The sequence below is a fragment of the Cyprinus carpio genome, chromosome A13 (assembly GCF_018340385.1).
Source record: "Cyprinus carpio isolate SPL01 chromosome A13, ASM1834038v1, whole genome shotgun sequence".
Taxonomy (NCBI): Eukaryota; Metazoa; Chordata; class Actinopteri; order Cypriniformes; family Cyprinidae; genus Cyprinus; species Cyprinus carpio.
The window spans coordinates 10747434-10765336 of NC_056584.1; the positions used below are offsets into that span (position 1 = coordinate 10747434).

The following is a 17903-nucleotide window of genomic DNA, read 5'->3' on the forward strand; positions in this document are numbered from 1 at the left end:
TATATAAATGCATTAAACACATAGTATAGTATCTTTTTGTGGAATTGGAACAAAAATACTTATGACCCATCATGCAAACTTATGGTTAATCAAATGCTGTCCTGAATTTGAATGCTCTTCATCCTTATACTGCCTGCCAATAGCAAGCAGTAAATCATGGTTTACAGTGTCATGAACCCATTGAGTATAACTGATATAATATAACATTTAAAAACTTATAATTGAATATTTGTGCAGGTTATAGGCTAAGCTAGACAACAAATTGGCTAGCATGTTGAAGAGTTAGCTAATAATGATAATAATAATAATAATAATAATAATAATGATAAAACTAATAATAATAATAATAATACAAATAATAATAATAATAATAATGAACAAGTGTATAATTTCAAATTTAGGTTAAATGCAACAATTAGAAAAAAAAAAAACATAAATGGCCATAATAACAGTAAGTACTGTAAGTAACAGTAACATAAGTTCAGTCGGCACACATCATAAAGTGATTTTAAAGGATTTGTAAGCAGACACTGAATAAATAATTTTTTGCCTGAGAGTTTATCTCAGGCAATGGAGCCTGTTTTGGGTCTTATTTGTTTGGCAAACCTAATTGTTCATGACAGTTGCAGCTGTCGTAAAGTAATGTCTTTGAGAATGTTCTTTAAAAAGAAAATCCTTTTGATATGTCCAAGGATTCTTGTTTCAATAGGCAATGTGTCAACACAGGACACTTTGTTTTCAAAAAAATAAAAATAAATAAAAAAAACATATATAGGCAGATATAAATGCAATGCAGTTCAAGAATATACCATCCGGATTCAAAACATACATTACTGCAAAGGTATATAAGGGGCCAGAAGTGCTTACTTTCTGGAGCTGCAGGATTTGCTGAGGCCTAAGGCTGGGTTTAGGGGCCAGGCTGCATGAGGTGAGGTTGTAGTTTTTCTGGCTACGGCTCTCTTTCAAGTGTGCCTGGAGCTTTTCCCTTCTTCTTCTGTAGGGGGCAGCATAAAAAGATAAGAATCCAAAATACCATGGGCTATGAGGATATTTATTTACATAAACACACACAAGCAAACTCATTCACATGCAAACACATCACCCATCATCTGTGAGAATATGTTCTGACAGTTAAGACAGGCCATAGTTATTTTTCTGGGAGATAAAATAATAACTGCTGCACTTAAATGTCACTACATCATTGTTTGATTTTTCTTCTGTCGGTTCACTCACTCATTGTATCATGTGTTATATTTAAATTGCTGGGCTGTTCCGCACACACCCCTTCTTGCTTCAGGAGCTCTGGCTTGCAGTCAGTTGCTCTTACTGATGCTTCACTCAACTCATGGGTGAAATATGGATACATACTCAACTGCATGGATCAGATCCATCAAAATTTCAGTGTAATGTGACTATTATTACCCTTTTCCTACTTATGCCTACAGCATGCAGCATTTTAAAGGATCATATACGCTCTCTAGGCTATTAGAAAGGCAGGAGTTTTAATTATTCTGCTTCCTAAGATTCTCTCCTAGCCCTAGTTTTGTTTTTAAAACTTAATTTAATTGCTAATTATAACTAAAACTGAAATAATAAAATATAGTTTTCCAGACATTTGATAAGTTTTTATGATCTTCAGGGTTTCCACTTGTTTATTTTAACTTTTACATTCCAACCACCCCCCCCCCCCCCACCCTGACTAAAATATTTTTCAACTTGGCATTACTAGTAAAATGTCTAGAAATCACACTTTTAAAATTAGGTGTCCTTGTATATTGATGGGGATGAAAAAATGTTACTCAAATGAAATTGAAGTAAATTAAAAATAAGTAGGCTTAAGTAATAAGTAATAAGTGTCTTTTAGCAATTGCATTTTTAAATACAGCCATGAGGGGTTAAAAAGGGGTTAAACAGTCATCTTGAGCCTATAATGACTGTGAATATATTTCTCAATTAAATAGCTGCAACGAGCCTGTAAAAGCTGAATAGCAAAAGCACCAGCAGCAGCACATTCGAAGCATGCCATGAGTCAAAAATGTTTCAATTCAATCCTTTTGGAAAGCTGGCCAGTAGAGCTGTTGGTGCTTTTATGAGAAAGTAATTACATCCCCACCTCCAGTCATTATGTTTCTGGGTTTCCACAGCAGTCACTCTTTCCTCTAGCTTGTTATATAGTGCCCTTCTTTCAAATAATATGCTCTGGGGAACAGCTCAAGCTTTGATTAATTCTGTGGTCCACTTACTTGTTCCGACAGTAGAGAGCCATGCAGAGGGTGCCTAGAAAACTGATCCCCATGGCAATACATGTGATAGACATCACTTGTCTTTTGTACACCTCCTTGCTCTCTGTTGGGACGAAACAAACAAGGAGGAGAAAACAAGAAGAGACATGAACAACACATTTGCTGCTATTCAAAAACAAGTATATGTAGCACATATGAGATGCATCTACAGAGAAACAATGACATTAAAAGTCATGGAAGAATATTTAAGTATGTATGAGTTGACACAGAATGACCTAAATGCTAGTTTGCAATGTGGCAAAAACCCCTATGTAACTCTTAGGGAGTCATGAAACTGAATCGTTGAAAAGAGGCGAGTAATAGATGCTGGTATTTATTTATTTATTTTGTGGGGATAGATGGCACAGGACAAGTGTTAAAACCTAAATGGACACTATTAAGTGTGAAAAATAGCAGCTGCCATCTCTCATATGAAAGAGTAAATCACGCTTGTCTTCACAACTGTTAATAGGCAATCAATCAGATTATACTCAGACACAAAACACACTCTACAAGAGCTGCTACAAATTTCATGCTGAACACATTGGAGTTTAATGAATGTGTCAGCTACATGACTGTGAGTCTGCCTACTTATAAAACAATTGTGAGCTTTACAAGGTCAGACTCAAAGCAATGTTAACCTTGCAGGTGAAATTAACATGGTAAAGTCATCATGGCTACCCAAAGTAATATCATACTCCCTTAAGTGCATTTTAGTAATACCCCCAGGTTGCTATATAGGCGTACGTCTTTGAAAGGGTGAAGACCAAAATCTCCAAAAATATTAGCCAAGATTGTGTTTGAAATAATGTAGTATTATTTTAAATCAGGAATACAATCTGACAAAAATGTGGACATGAATTTAGGTTTGATGATAAATAATAATAATAATAATAAAAAAAGCTAGAGTAAATAAACTCTACTGAACACTAGCGATTTATCGAAGAGTAATATTTATTATATCCATTATAGTATATAATTGCTATTATACTTATTAATTTGTTGAATTAGTGTTTATGTTTTCAGTTTTCATTGCAGTTTTATTTTAAGTTTCAGTGATTTTGTCATGTGGGTTTCTCATTTTTATTATTTTAATTCTTAATTTATCCTACACCCATCATACTGATTTTACACATTCATATTTCCATGGGTGGTCCTTCTCCTCCCCATTATAGTGTCTCTGTTAATATAGATATAATAGATTATCAAATGGATCAGAGGTTCATGTAAGTCCACTAACTTGCAGAAAAGATCAAGAAATTAAAGTGCGAAACCTTGTGAAACTTATCAAGCATCGCTCAGTTTTCTCTTTTGCTTTCATTATTTATTCATTGTGATGCTTCACAAATTGACTTATTTTTTCTATGCCACTATTTGTTCACCATCACACAATGGAAACCCTGGATTACAAAAAGCATAAAAAAGGAAGGAGAGATAAGAGGAAGTGGGATGTATAAGCACATCCTCTCATTACATTCCGTGCCCTCTCCTACACATTACCTCATCCTCTTCCACATATTATTGATCCTCTCAAAGAGAAGAGAGTGATGGGCAGGAAAAGTAGGGTATTATGTTAATTTATCCATTCTTTCACTCGTGCCTGCTATTAATGCCCATACTTTTACACATATCATCAGTGCTTTCAAAATATCCATGTCCAACATATCCCTGTGCAATGAAATAAATAACAAAAATAAAATAAAAAAAAAACACTTTTGCAAGTTTGCTTTTATATTTACAGTATGCAGTACATTTGATTATTTTCATAAGTCCAAATCCAACAAAGCCACTTTTGTTTGACAAGTATTATTGTTTTGATATTATTATATTTTATATGATTGATGCCCATATAATTTTTTCAGGATTTATATTTACAGTATATTTATGCAAACACATAATCATTGAAAAGTTAAATGAATAGTTTTAATCTAGTCAAAAGTGTCAGTATATATTTTTACAATGCTAAAAAAAAAAACTTCACAAATGTTGTTCTTTATAGCTTTCTATTCATCAAAGAATCCTGAAGAGTATTGCAGTTTTTAAAACTTCACAATATTACTGTATTTTTGATCAAATAAATGCAGCCTTGTTAAGCATAAAACCATTAAAACTTTTAATCGTATTATAGAGTGCATTATAAATACAATTTGCTTATGAAGAGACACCCCTAAATAAGTAAGTAAAGTAAGTAAGTCAGTCATTATATGAGTGTGTTTTTCAAACAATTCAGATTTTGCTCCATTGCCCTGACAGTCTAGACAGTTCTTTTTTGACAAGTCACTCCCATGAGTGACAGCAATGCAGTGGAATCTTTTTGCTGGTTTTCTATGTATCTTTACACATCACTACATAGAGCAAACTCTATGTAGGTTTTTTCTCTAACCTGTCAGGTCTGACAGTTTTCACACTTCTGAGTTAATCATTTTTAGTGTGACCTGAGTGTGTACGTTTTAGTAGAGGTACCAGGCATGTTGTGAGCTGGCCATGCTTGCCTAATAACCATGACTGAACTGGATAACGAGTGAGAGACCTGACATTTCAGTGGTGCTGCTGCTGCATGCATTCTCAAAGACACATCAAATGTTTCAGCCCCTTCATGCATAGACACAATTTGAGCCAACCTGGAATACATGTGTTTCACTTAAGATTTCCATAACCTTCACAGAGAATATAGGATTTCATTACTTCCCTCTGATTTTTAACTATAAAACCATCCACCGTAAAGGTTTACTATATACACAAGAATTTACATGACTAGACTGTCATATATATATATATATATATATATATATATATATATATATATATATATATATATATATATATATATAAAAGACCCAGGGAAAATTTGCACTGGGTTCATACTGGTGCAAAACTTTGTGTCTTATTTATGAAACAGCCACAATACAGCATAGTGTACAATGTAAATTAACCAATTATTCTTTTCAGAGCAAACATTTATCCTTTCTATGCAAATGAGGCTTATTATACAATGCATGCTGTGTGCCTGGCATAATTAACATTATACTATAAACTCAATTTTTGAGAGACATTTTGTGTACATTTTCTTGTGATCATAGCAGCAGTAATTTCAAAAATGATGGAGAAGATCTCTATAATAGGCGTATATCCAGACACGAGTTAGGCGTCTGGATTGCAGTTGTGTAGCAATGTAGCAATACTGTATAGAACCAGCATACTGTATTATGTCAGTGGTTTTCTGATGCATCATCCACAGTATAGCAAATGGTGAATTGCACTATGCAAACAGCATCCAGTACTAATTTCTTAGGCATTTTTATGCTGTTACCAGATTTGAATAATTCCTTAAGTGAAAAGGGTGTGAAAACCTTACAGACAGGACATCCAAACCAATGATGATATTTAGAGGTACAACTCATTCTTAGTGAAACAAGCAGCCAATCCGTAGAATATACATCTGCGTGCATCACATGACTGAATTGTACCATGGTTTCTTAAGCAGTTAAGATACAGTAAAGAGTCTATTCAACTCTGAAAAGCAAAATATCCTGTCAGCTTAGAGCTCAAAAATAAGGACGGCCATCATATCACAGCAAAAAGTTAATTAAGCTGCCACATCTTAAATTAAAATTCTGTTTGTTAGTTTCTTTGTTTGTTTTAAAGAAAACATATTTTTATTTTATGTTTTTTTTCTGGCAAATATTGTCCAGATTTTTTCTTTTCTTCTAAAACTACAGGCAGGTCAAATAGAAATCAGAACTACCTTAACGCTGAGTGACTGCAATTGTATGTTTTTTTGTTGCGTATCCATAAACTCACAGGTTCTGACCTCTTTCCAGGTGTGCAGCAATCATTTTAACTACCTAAAACTAGAACATTTCTATAAATTTCCACTCTCACCCCAAAACATTTTCTGTTTTTTCTTCCCCTTCTTCATGTGCTCTATGCTCACTAAAGAGAAAGCTAAGCTCAGTATGTGGTCTTAAAAGGCCTGCAGGAATCACTCTACTCTCTTTCATCAAGTGTAGTCCACTCTTTGCTGTTGCTGCTAAGAGGAAGTGACACTGACTTCACAGTCATCATTTTGAGCTCTGCAGTGTGTACATGGCAACTATCAAACCATCACATAGAAAATAAATGCTAAAATGAAGACTTAAATAAGCTGTCACGCTTACAGCTGTGTGAGATAAAGCAAGGCATGAAAGCAAGTCTCAGTCTTCACTGTTCTTTTTTTTTCTTTCTTTTTTTTGCAGTTGACAGAATCAAAACAAGGCCCTGTTTCAAATGACACACTTCATGTGGTCTCTCAGTCTTTCATGACGTCCACAAGGCTGCAGCGTGCCCTCTTTGAAATTCAATAATAATTTAGAATTTGATAGAGAGATAAACAGAGAGACAGACAGACAGACTAGTGTGTTGAGCTCATTGAAACTACAAGTTCAATCATTAACTTGATGAAATTAGTTACTCTGACTACTCTCAACTTGTCTACGAGTATGCTTACAGAAGTGAGTGCATCTATTCTGTAGAATTTGGCTGGACAAAGAGAAAACAGGAAAAACCATTGAAATCCAGATATCAAGGTGAGCGAATAGCTGGCTCCTCTCAATCAGGAGCCTGGAAATCAACGTGAACAAAATCCATCTGCCTGTTACTATACCCATCGATCTACAGTACAGCTCTGGGAATCTTCCAAGCTCTATAATCAAAAAAAACTGATAGACATTTCCCTCTCTAAAGCACGAGATGATGTCACATTAAAGTCATATGAAATGTCACTTAATAATGGGCTAATAAAAGAATCTTAAGTAATTAGATTAGTATTTATGCGTTGCAAACAGTAAACTACTGTATGCATTTATGAAAAAAAAAACTATTCAATAATTGCATATTATCATAGAGAACTCAACTTCTCGCCTACATATGCAATGTCAAATGCACAATACAATTTTTAAAACACAAATATATAACAGACACTGACAGTGTTACCTCTGAAACTGTGCCAACAATATGATTTCACCCTCACTGTCTCTTGTTACTGTGTTCTTCTCAACATTTCAATGCCGTTTCCAAGGAGACCAAAGAGCAATGGAATTCTGCAGTGAAATGCACCCAAGTGATTGGAGGATAGGGAAGAGTAGTTTGACAGCAAATGAAAGGCAGTCAGTTGACACCTATGATTTATAATTTGCTCTCTGTTACTAATCTCTGACCACAAACTAGTCTAAGTACACAGTTTAATTACATGTCCCTACACCACAGTGTTTGGTAAATAACACAATAACTTCTTCAGGCAAATTCTAGTCCTGTCAAATGTGAATGAAGGAACCTTATGCTTCAAATATTGCATCTCTACAAATGTGAATGCATTCATGAAGACTCTGGGGATATCTTCATAGAAACTATAGTGAAGAGTCAAAAAGGGAAAACAAACAGTTTTAGCCCACATACAGTGCACAGTCAAAAGAGATAACAGGAACGTTCACATTCAAACACATGCAATGAAAAGAAAATCATGGCTGCACAAAGCAGATACACAGTTGCCTCGGTTCATATAAACTCTGTAAGCATGATTCATCGCTCTGCCAATAAGAAAAAGCTTTTTCTTTTTCTTACCCATGAACTCAATGCCCAAGTGATCCACTGCTCCAGCGAAGATAGAAGAGGGCAGCAGTAAAGGAGGAGGGAGGGGGGAAAAAAGAGGAGAGAGAAAAAGATGTTAGAGACATTCATTTTGTGCATTCTATTCTCATGGTATACATAGATATTGTGGGTTACTATTTACGTAAGACCGTACTGCAATTGCTATTTGTGTGTACAGCTTTTTCAGAAAACTTATGTTTGATAATGTAAAGTAAAACCATGGCTGAAATGTTGAGCGAGTTTTGCTTGTGTACAAAAACTATTTTAAAGGATATTTAGAGTATGCTTTGGGAAAAAATGGCATACTCTTATGCCACACATACACCAAAATATTAAAAGGGTTTTTGCAGTAAGAGCCTTATTTAAAAAGCATTTAAAATGTTAGTTGATATATTAAGCTGTGGTGTGATCACTGATTTCATGATATTATTGCCTTTGTCCCAAGCACAGAGATTTAGTATATTCTAATATCTCCTGTAAATCGAACCGCAGGAAAACATCTTCATTCTACCAGAGAATTCCCAGGAGCTCAGGAAATGGAATCTGTGCTCCTTCAGGTATGCTCTGTCGCAGATTTAAGAGTGCATAACATTTATTTTTGCCTCTCTTTAATGCAGTGGAGTAAACAGTATGAAGTCAGAATACAAGGCTGTATCTCCTGAGGATCTGCAGATGTGTTGACAGCAGTAGGATAAGAACCAAAGCTCTTAAAACAAAGACAAATATAGATACCTTTTTCTGCTTTATTTGGTCAGACTCTAAGATTTTACTCCATTTCTTGTTTATGAGAACATATCTTTCTCATTCTTCCTCAGCATGCCATCAAATTGGGCTAATTTGACAGAGTTTGGACGATTGTAAAAGACTTTGAGTAAAAGGCTTCGAGTCAAAACCTCCCACCTGAAACTGAAAATGACAGCATATTTAAATTTGGAAGGGAATGGTAGTTGCCTTCAAGATGTATACGTGTTGGGTGCTCTTGGAAGTCTGTGTTTGGAAAAGCCAACAAACTCATCAAATTTCCCTCTGAATCTTCTCAAAAACTGTCAGCATCCACAGCAGAAATAAATATAACCTGTAGGTGTGCAACTCTCTATAACACAACACAACACAACACAACACAACACAACACATAACATAAATATAACCTGTAGGTGTGCAACTCTCTATAACACAACACAACACAACACAACACAACACAACACAACACATAACATATAACGTAACGCAACGCAACGCAACGCAACATAACACAGTGAGCAGTCCACAGTGAGATGTTCTTCCATCCATAACAAGCACAGGGAGTTTTTGGGTGTTTTTGTATGTTTGGATGAGTTCTGATGTTTCTGGGATATGTGGGGGAGGTGTGTGGGTGGTGTGGATGGTGGTGGTTGTGGTTTGTTGTCATAATGTGAGCAAAGACAGACTGTGAGGCAGGTGCAAACTGTGGGGTTTCAAGCCCATTTACTTCCCCTATTCAAGCGCACACATGCTGACGGAGCCAGAAATAAGACCTTCTATACCTGTCTGGAGCTGCTTGTTTAAAGATATGAGCCTTTGGGGAGGTTTTCTCCTTCTAAACTGCCCTCCAAACAACCAAGGACTCAAACACCCTAATTGCACACCTTCTGTTACTGGCTACTCAGAATAAATGCCCAGCCACTTGACTAAACGCATAGAGTCATGTTTTACCATAAGTGGCTCATATATTACAGTAGCCAATCGGTGATTTTACACACTGCTCAGTATCTCAGATGAGATCAGTTGTGTCCCTGAGACAGGAAGGAAGACAGAAAAGGCTACTGATGCTTCTCTTGTCCTTGAGAAAACACATATTAAACTGTCTCAGCCACAGGTTCCCTGGGAATGTGCCTCAGATTGTGCTTACTGTCCCCTGAAGTCGACCTGGGACGAGGGCTAGTGATGAAACATTAATCTACTGAATGAGACTGTCTCAGGTATTTATCTGTCCTACCACGGAGGAAGTTTAAACACTCTTTCTGGAACTCTGCAGTATCTGTATCTCTATCAAGGAGAAGCGGGGTGATTGTGCTCACTTTATCTAAATGTAATTGCACCCGATAGCCTTGTAATGCCTTGTAAATCCCGAGGCTTAGTGCTATGCAACAGTGGAATAAATACCGCCAGACTAATGCTGTGAATTATGACTATATATATATATTTTTTTTTTCTCTCTTTTTGGCTGGCAACCATTGTAGTTGTCTGCAGGTTTGCTTGCTTTGCCCTAACACAGAGAAATATGGTCTTAAAACAGATTTATTCCTGATGCATTGAAAATCTGCATAACACTAACATTCCTAGGTCAGTTTTGACACAAGCAAACATCCATCATTTAATAATTTACAACTAAAGCAATATTGTATTTGATTAATAATTTCTCAGCAATATGTAGACATGCAAAGAGTTTGTATTTTGAGTAGATGGTGCTATCAATACATTAATTGCCATTTTATTAATTATGAAAAATGAGAATTTCTTTAAAATTTGAAATTACAGCAAATTTCAATTACAGCAATCAGCAAAACTACTATGATGCAAGAAAACTAAAAACAAATACATCTAGTAAAGTCCAATTTTAGATAGAGAGAACCTCCAATATTTAGGTCTGCAAGAGCTGATTAGGAGTTTGTTTGAAGGGTCACAAAACTGCCAATCAACTGCCAATCATTATATCGCTTTATCTCAAGGAGGACACCTTTCAAGATTTCGCTTTGTAATGGAGAACTTGACATCTCATCAAAAAATAAAATCAGCCTTGCAGTTGGGGGGATGGGGCAGAGGTGTGTTGCCACCATCCTCCTCACTCTCTCTCATCAAGCAGAGATGGTGTCCTTCAGAGTTCTTGAACCACATCCTTGACTGTGTCCTTTTTACATCCCTAGTCACACACACACACAGAGTCTAAATCAACTAGCGGTTGAAAGGCGTTTCATTCTACCCTTTCATTTTTCTTTTTTGTCAGCAGACAGACACACCTCCACTAACATCTCCCTGTCAGAAATAAGATGGATTCCATTTTTCCTGTGGATTCCATTTTGCTAGTCCCAGACAAATGTTATACACTGTCACTTTGAGACCTTAAAGATGTAACTTGAATATGACAATTAATAAATAATTTACTTCAAATGCTCTGTGATGTTCAATAGTGTCTCCTCAGCTATTACACTGATTTTCCCATTCTTTACTGTCAGCAAAGACAGGTTCTTGATTTGGCTATAAGGTTCTTTGAAAATCATTTTGGTTTCTGAGTTCTTTAAAGTCTCGTAGAAATACATAGAAAATAAGAATTTTAAAGTGTAAATAGTTCTTCTATGGCATGACATGAATCACAGGAAGCAACCGTTGGCCGATCATTCGGCTATTCGAAATCTAACATAAAAGAAAATACAGCTCTTGCACAGAAGTTTCTATAATATAGCACAGAATGAAAAAGAAGAAATCCAGATATAGACTTTAATATCTGAGTGGGCTGTTGTTGCTTTCATTATCTTCAGTATCACCTGTTCAACAAAAATGCTCGCTGGCTCATTAAAAGTTTCTGCATCTGTGGTCAAAGAAAATGGGACTATGTTGAGCAGAAGTTAAATACTGGCCATGCTGGTCTGAGCATATCTCACCGTAACAGGGGTCATTTGAGATGGAAACAGTCTTCCAGTCGAAGCTAACATGTCAATACTCGCCTGTATCACACAGCAAAGAAACTGAAAACAGAAAGGAACCTATTTTTTTGTATTTTTTGAAACGATCGAATGAGATCATAGGATAAGAAAGGAAGATCTTTCTGTGAGTAAAATACAAAGCAGGAGCACATTGAATTTCACTGCATTTCCTCTGATGTTCTGTTAGAAGTGCTCTGCTTTTCTCCACTGTCAATCCCTGGAGATGTGATGCCAAATGGAAGGTTTCTTCAGCCAGATGGCAGCAAACTCCCTGAGCTCCAACTAGAAGGTCCGGTAATGCACATTCTGCTTGGTGTTATGGGTGAATTAGAGGGCTGGCTAAACCTATGGGTTCTTTACACTTCATCGCTGAACTTACTTTGACATTTCAAGTGCAACTGAATAGGCTAAACATTTTGTTTTTAATAATGATAATAATGATATTGTCATAATATTATCATGAATTAATTATTAATATTTAAAACCAGTTAAAACGGAATAACTTGAACCACTTCACAGACTTTCTTAAGAGATGAAAAATGCAAAAAGTATTAAAATGTTTATAATATAATGCTTAAAAGATATTATAATATTTAAAATAAATCTGATTATTATTTTTAAAATGAATATTTGGTTGATTGATGCTGAAAAATCAGCTTTGCCATTACAAGAATCAATGACACTTTAAAATATTAACACACAATGTATTAAAAAAAATATGTATAAAATTTGAATTTGAAGTTACTTTAAATTGTAATAATATATATGTATATATATTTTTTATATAAAATAAATGCAGTCTTTGTGAGCATAAAATACTTAAGAGAGATGATTACTAAATGTTATCATTCACTAACTCCCATTGCACCATAAGTCATGAATTATAGCTCTGAATCTACAAAACACAAAACAACCATTTCTTAGATTTGATTTAAATATGATTTATGCAGTGGTTGTGTCAGAATCTAATCTTATCTTTGAGCAATACAACTTAATGGGGCTTAATGAGACCCCACTGAGCGACTGTTCATAGTTAGCTCAACGTTAATGTTTACCTAGATGAGAGACAGTTTCAGCTGCAGAACCTTAACAAAACTAAACACATTTCTGCTCTCCTGATCCGAAGAGAAAATGTAAATGAACCCACGAGAGACCATAAACTCTAACCATAGAGAGCCTGAGGCAACAAACGACCAGCTGAACCCCATTTACTTACACCAACAACATCAGAGTCAACGCCTGGATGAGTTTTGGATGCATATGGGCATGTGAGCTTTCACATGTGAGTGGGTGGCTTTGAGAATGCCATGGCAATAGAATCAGTTTAGATTCACATCTAAAGCAGAGAAAGCCCCTGAGCAGTCCGAGAGTCATTCGGTTGTTCATCCCTGGAATACTCAAGGATTCTCACAACCAGAATGTTTTATCCTAACAATAATTGGTTGTAGATTTGGAGATACACTAAAAGCTTAGGAAGCAATTAACATGAGATTAACATGAGATAAAATGTTACAGGCTAAGTGATTATTCATGACGAAGAATACTGTGCATAATAATAAAACTTTCAAAATTACAACCACATCTGCTAAAGTTTCACTTGCACCAGGCACAGTTGTCTTGAACCGGGCCAAAGTGTGATTATCCCCCTCCCTCACTGCACTCACACTTGCACTAAACATTAAGGGCTGGAGCACACTTATGTCATGTACGCAATAACAGGGAGAAAACCTGTTTCGCTAATAGACTGCCTAATAAATTGATCACTTTGTGTAAATGTAAAACAAAACCAGTCTTAAGTCGCTGGGGTATATTTGTAGCAATAGCCAAAAATACATTGTATGGGTCAAAATTACCGATTTTTCTTTTATGCCAAAAATCATTAAGATATTAAGTAAAGATCATGTTCCGTGAAGATATTTTATAAATTTCCTACTGTAAACATATAAAAACATAATTTTTGTTTTTTTTTTTGCATTGCTAAGAACTTAATTTGGACAACTTTAAAGGCGATTTTCTCAATTATTAAGTAAAGAAATAGTTGTATCTCGACCAAATATCATCCAATCATAACAAACCATACATCAATGAAAAGCTTATTTATTCAGCTTTCAGATGGTGTATAAATCTCAATTTTGAAAAATTGATCATTTAAGAATGGTTTTGTGGTAAAGTGTTTCGTTTTTGGAATGCATAGTTTTTTGATTGTTTGTGTCAGTGGTTTTGTGGTCCATTACTGCTGATGTTAACGAAAGAATGTGCAACTTTACTCACAAACTACAATTCCTGTTTATCAATAAGGTGAGAACTAGAAATGTTATAAACCTAAATATATTTGATTTAATTCAATTATTGAAAAGAGTACTGTAGTAATAGATCATGTTTTGCGGTCGTAATGATGACAGTAGCGCACACACACAAAATAGTAGCTGTTCCGTGCTGCGGCAAGGTTAACGATCACACTACATGCCTACCACGCCCAAGCCAACTGAACCATGCTCTGGCCCCCCTCTTCCAAGTGAGCCAGGGACGGCTAAATGAACCGTGGAGCGATCAAACTAGTCATACGAACCGGGCTTTGGGGGTCAAACGCGCTCAGGCACGGATCAGATTGTCTAGTGTGACTACACACTAAATGTGAGCACAATTACAATTGATTTCCAGAAGTATCTAAACCTGATTTTTAAGTGTTACAAAAGTGTGCTTATCCACAAATGTCACATTCATTATAATTTGGGGGTTTCCTCAATAAATTTAAGAAATGACACTCTGTAAAAAAAATTTATCTGATCAAGAAACTCTATTAAAGAAAATAAAAAAAACAAGTGGTATATACAAACAAAGTCCTAATCAAAACAATCCCATGTATTTTTTAAGCTGCTTCCTTCTCATGACTCTCTGTCGTATAATAACAATCTACATCCCGTAAAGCTGCTTCCTTCTCATCTTCGGAAACTCAATATCTGTATTTGCTCATAATCTTGCAGCTTCTGCATAACAGCATGTGCCATTGCTGTAGGCTTTTTCAATACTTTTGTCAAAGCCTCAGATAAGTACAGTAACTACAAATACAGTACATACAGTATCAGTATATTTGAGTTTGGCAACAGTACTGATTCTCTCAACTGAGATCTGTCTCATCCAGTTTTTCATTGCATTATTCAACGTCTAAATTATAATAATTTTTGGTGATATGAGGCATCTGGGACATGAAATCAGCTCTCATTACACCCAGAAAGCATGCTGGTAAAAGCACACAGCTACAGTTTTACAATCATAAGAGAAAGAGTGTGAGGTATAGAGGATGACAGAGAGAAATAGTGAGACAGTGAAAGACTGTGAAATTGGGGTGTAAAAACTAACAAAAAAAAAAGCTTTTTCACACCAGATGCAAATGAATGAAAAGTGAAATATTTATAAGATTTTCTCAGCCGTTTTAGGTCTATGACCCATTTTTTTTTTTTTTCGAGATGCACACGACCCCCACAACATCATCCATGCACAGCATTATGTTACAACAACAAATTAAGTTGTAATATATAAGAAAACATTTAGCCAATTGTTTAATTATTGACTCTGTAACTGTAAAAAAATAATTTGGCTATCCCTTCATTGGCACTCATCCTGTCTAATGGGAAGATTGAGGTTTGTGTGTCGCACTGCAGCTTGTCAAAGTCCGACATGATAATTAAAAGCTTATTCATCTAATCTTCGCTGTTCTGTCCAACTTGGAACAATATTTGGTCCTGCAATGTAATGTAATCAAGTGCACTGAATCCTGCTTTACTCAAATAAGTGCTAGCAAACACACAGCTCAAGAGCGTACAGCTGTCACACACACACACACACACACACACACACACACATACACACACACTCTTGGCAAACACTATTTAAACCACACACACATAAACTAACCTGCTCACTTTGCCACACACACACACCAAATCAATCTTTGGCTCTAATACTTTTTAAATACCAAATTGACTTAAAATAAACTATCCTGCTGAATTTTGCCAAATATAAAATGAGTGAATTTAACACCAAATCAAATTATGCTCTAATAGTTTTGAAACTACTTAAATTTTTTTTTTTTTTAAATAGTTTTTTTAATTGAATTTTAATCTAACATGAATACTATATTTATGATGTGAATTCGTAATGTGAATACATACTATGCACACCATTTAAAGATTATTCAATATTGTTTAGAAATATATTTTGATATAATATTATATATTTAAGTAAAAAGAAGCTGTACTGCCATTCAAAAATAGTTTTAAAGAAACCAAATTTATTTATTTTTGCACAGTTGATGCCTTAAAACAGTAATATTTTTAAAATTGAATATAAACTGTGTCACAAATTGTTTATAATTTATGATCAAAATAGCAATTCAGCCTTAGGTGAGCATAAGAGATTTCTTTCAAAAACATATCGGTTTTACTGATAGTCCACTGTATGAATATATATTATATATTTCATATATATTATATATATATACATGAATAACTGTATATCCTGCACCCACTATATATATATATCAAAATATTATATCTGGTAAAAAAATAACAACATTTATTCAGACACCTGTGCAACATTTCACACACCCCATCAGTTTTTTCGCTATAGTTTAGAAAACAGTAATAAAAAGAAGAATCCTTAGAGAGAGTGAATGACTGTTTCAGAACAAAATTGTTTGATAATTGATAATGTCAGATAGCACTTTAAGCACTAAAACATGTCAGGTCTATAAGTGTGTGAATAATTTTTGGTCCCTTTAAATTTTTATCAGTTTTACGATAGTCCACTGTATGAAGTACTTTTTTTGGTATATTTCACAGTTCCGTTTAGGTATATTTTGCTATCCTCACTACATTGGAGAATGAACTGTAGTGTCCTGCACCCATTTCTAGTTAAAATATACCAAAGGAATTACCTATTCTAATATTATGTCTGACCTAACAATAATTTTTTTGGTTTGACTAGCTACATACATGTGTGCTTTTTTTTAAAATATATATAATCTTCTGAATCCAAACCCCATCTGCATTTTTGGCTTGATTTGAGCCAATGGGTGGGACTCAGTAATAAGTAACCTGACCCCAAAGCTGAGAAGCTCTGCCTTAGACATTACTATCTTCTGCATCCAGTTCCAAATAAATACATTGAAGCACAAAGCACTTGCAGCACTAATTTAATTTCATAAAGGCTGTAAGGATTTTATCTATAAGTTGTGTGAACAACAGTTGGTAACCCTTTAGCTTATGACAGGAGTATGTGTTGAAAATACAAGAAAACGAATCGAAGCGAAGAGGAGAGAGATTTTTGAAACTGACTGAAATGTGTTCTTTTAAAACTGGAGGGTTTTGTCTGAGTATGTTCTCACATCATTGAGTGGCAACTGATGAGTGGTAAAACCGGGAACTGAACTAGTCGAAATGGTGCTTGAGGACGTGGATCAAAACCGTAAAATCAAAGACGTAAAACCCTGTCAGTTCACTGTAATACACAGTTTAATCTTGACTTTCAATGTTTATTACTGTGTTTTTATTGGCATGATGGTTTGGCCATAATAGTTTAAGTTCGTCAGTGGGTGAAAAACATGAACAAATTGAACAAAATCTTAAATTTGTTCTTAAACAACATTTTCAAAAGAATTTGGTTTAATTGTTTAAGCTGTATAAGTATGAAGTTGCTTTGCTTTTTTCTGAACTGGGGTAATAAATTTTAATCGGCCTATAGTAAATTTCAAACAATATTTGAATTAAACAAAACAGTCCACCATGTTTATTGATATATTACCGGATATATAATATATGTATGTATGACACTCTATAAACCAACGTTTCAGAGCAATTTGTTGTAGCCACTTATCCTGTAACTACATGGAACAATGGGGGGAAAAGCACCACTTAAAATTACAGCCCGCAAATGTTGTATTTACATTTACACAGAACAACTGTATATTTCCACAGAAATTACAGAGGAAAATATTGCACTAGTTTTAATTTAATAGTTTGATAGCCAAATTAAACCCTCTACATGTTGTATCATATATTTATTCTGTGAAGAGCTGGAAAGAGGTAAGCTTGTTTTAAGCTGCATTGAACCTTGATGGTATATCATGCAAAGTAATTTGGTTATAGTGGTGTTGGGAAGTTGCTGGTGTGAAGTCGCTGAGATTGACGAATAAGCTTTCATAAGGTAAGTAGACTCGTGAATTATGAATCATAGCAGAAACTCATTAACTTATTTTACTAGATGTCCAGTTTTGTTGTTCAGTAATCTCCATCATGTTTTCTTTAATAATAGAATG

The 17903-nt window shown here is 34.9% G+C and overlaps 1 protein-coding gene across 1 annotated transcript in view; it reads right to left on the reverse strand.

Annotated features, from left to right (window-relative positions):
* The window catches only part of LOC122147152 (pro-neuregulin-3, membrane-bound isoform-like), a 56564-nt gene that overhangs the window by 14677 nt on the left and 23984 nt on the right, over positions 1–17903 (reverse strand). The window contains exons 3-5 of the mRNA XM_042768302.1: positions 7881–7907; positions 2244–2346; positions 868–994 (exon numbers count right to left, since the gene is read on the reverse strand). Of these exons, the coding sequence (XP_042624236.1) occupies positions 868–994; positions 2244–2346; positions 7881–7907 (257 nt within the window). The remainder of the gene's footprint in view (positions 1–867; positions 995–2243; positions 2347–7880; positions 7908–17903) is intronic.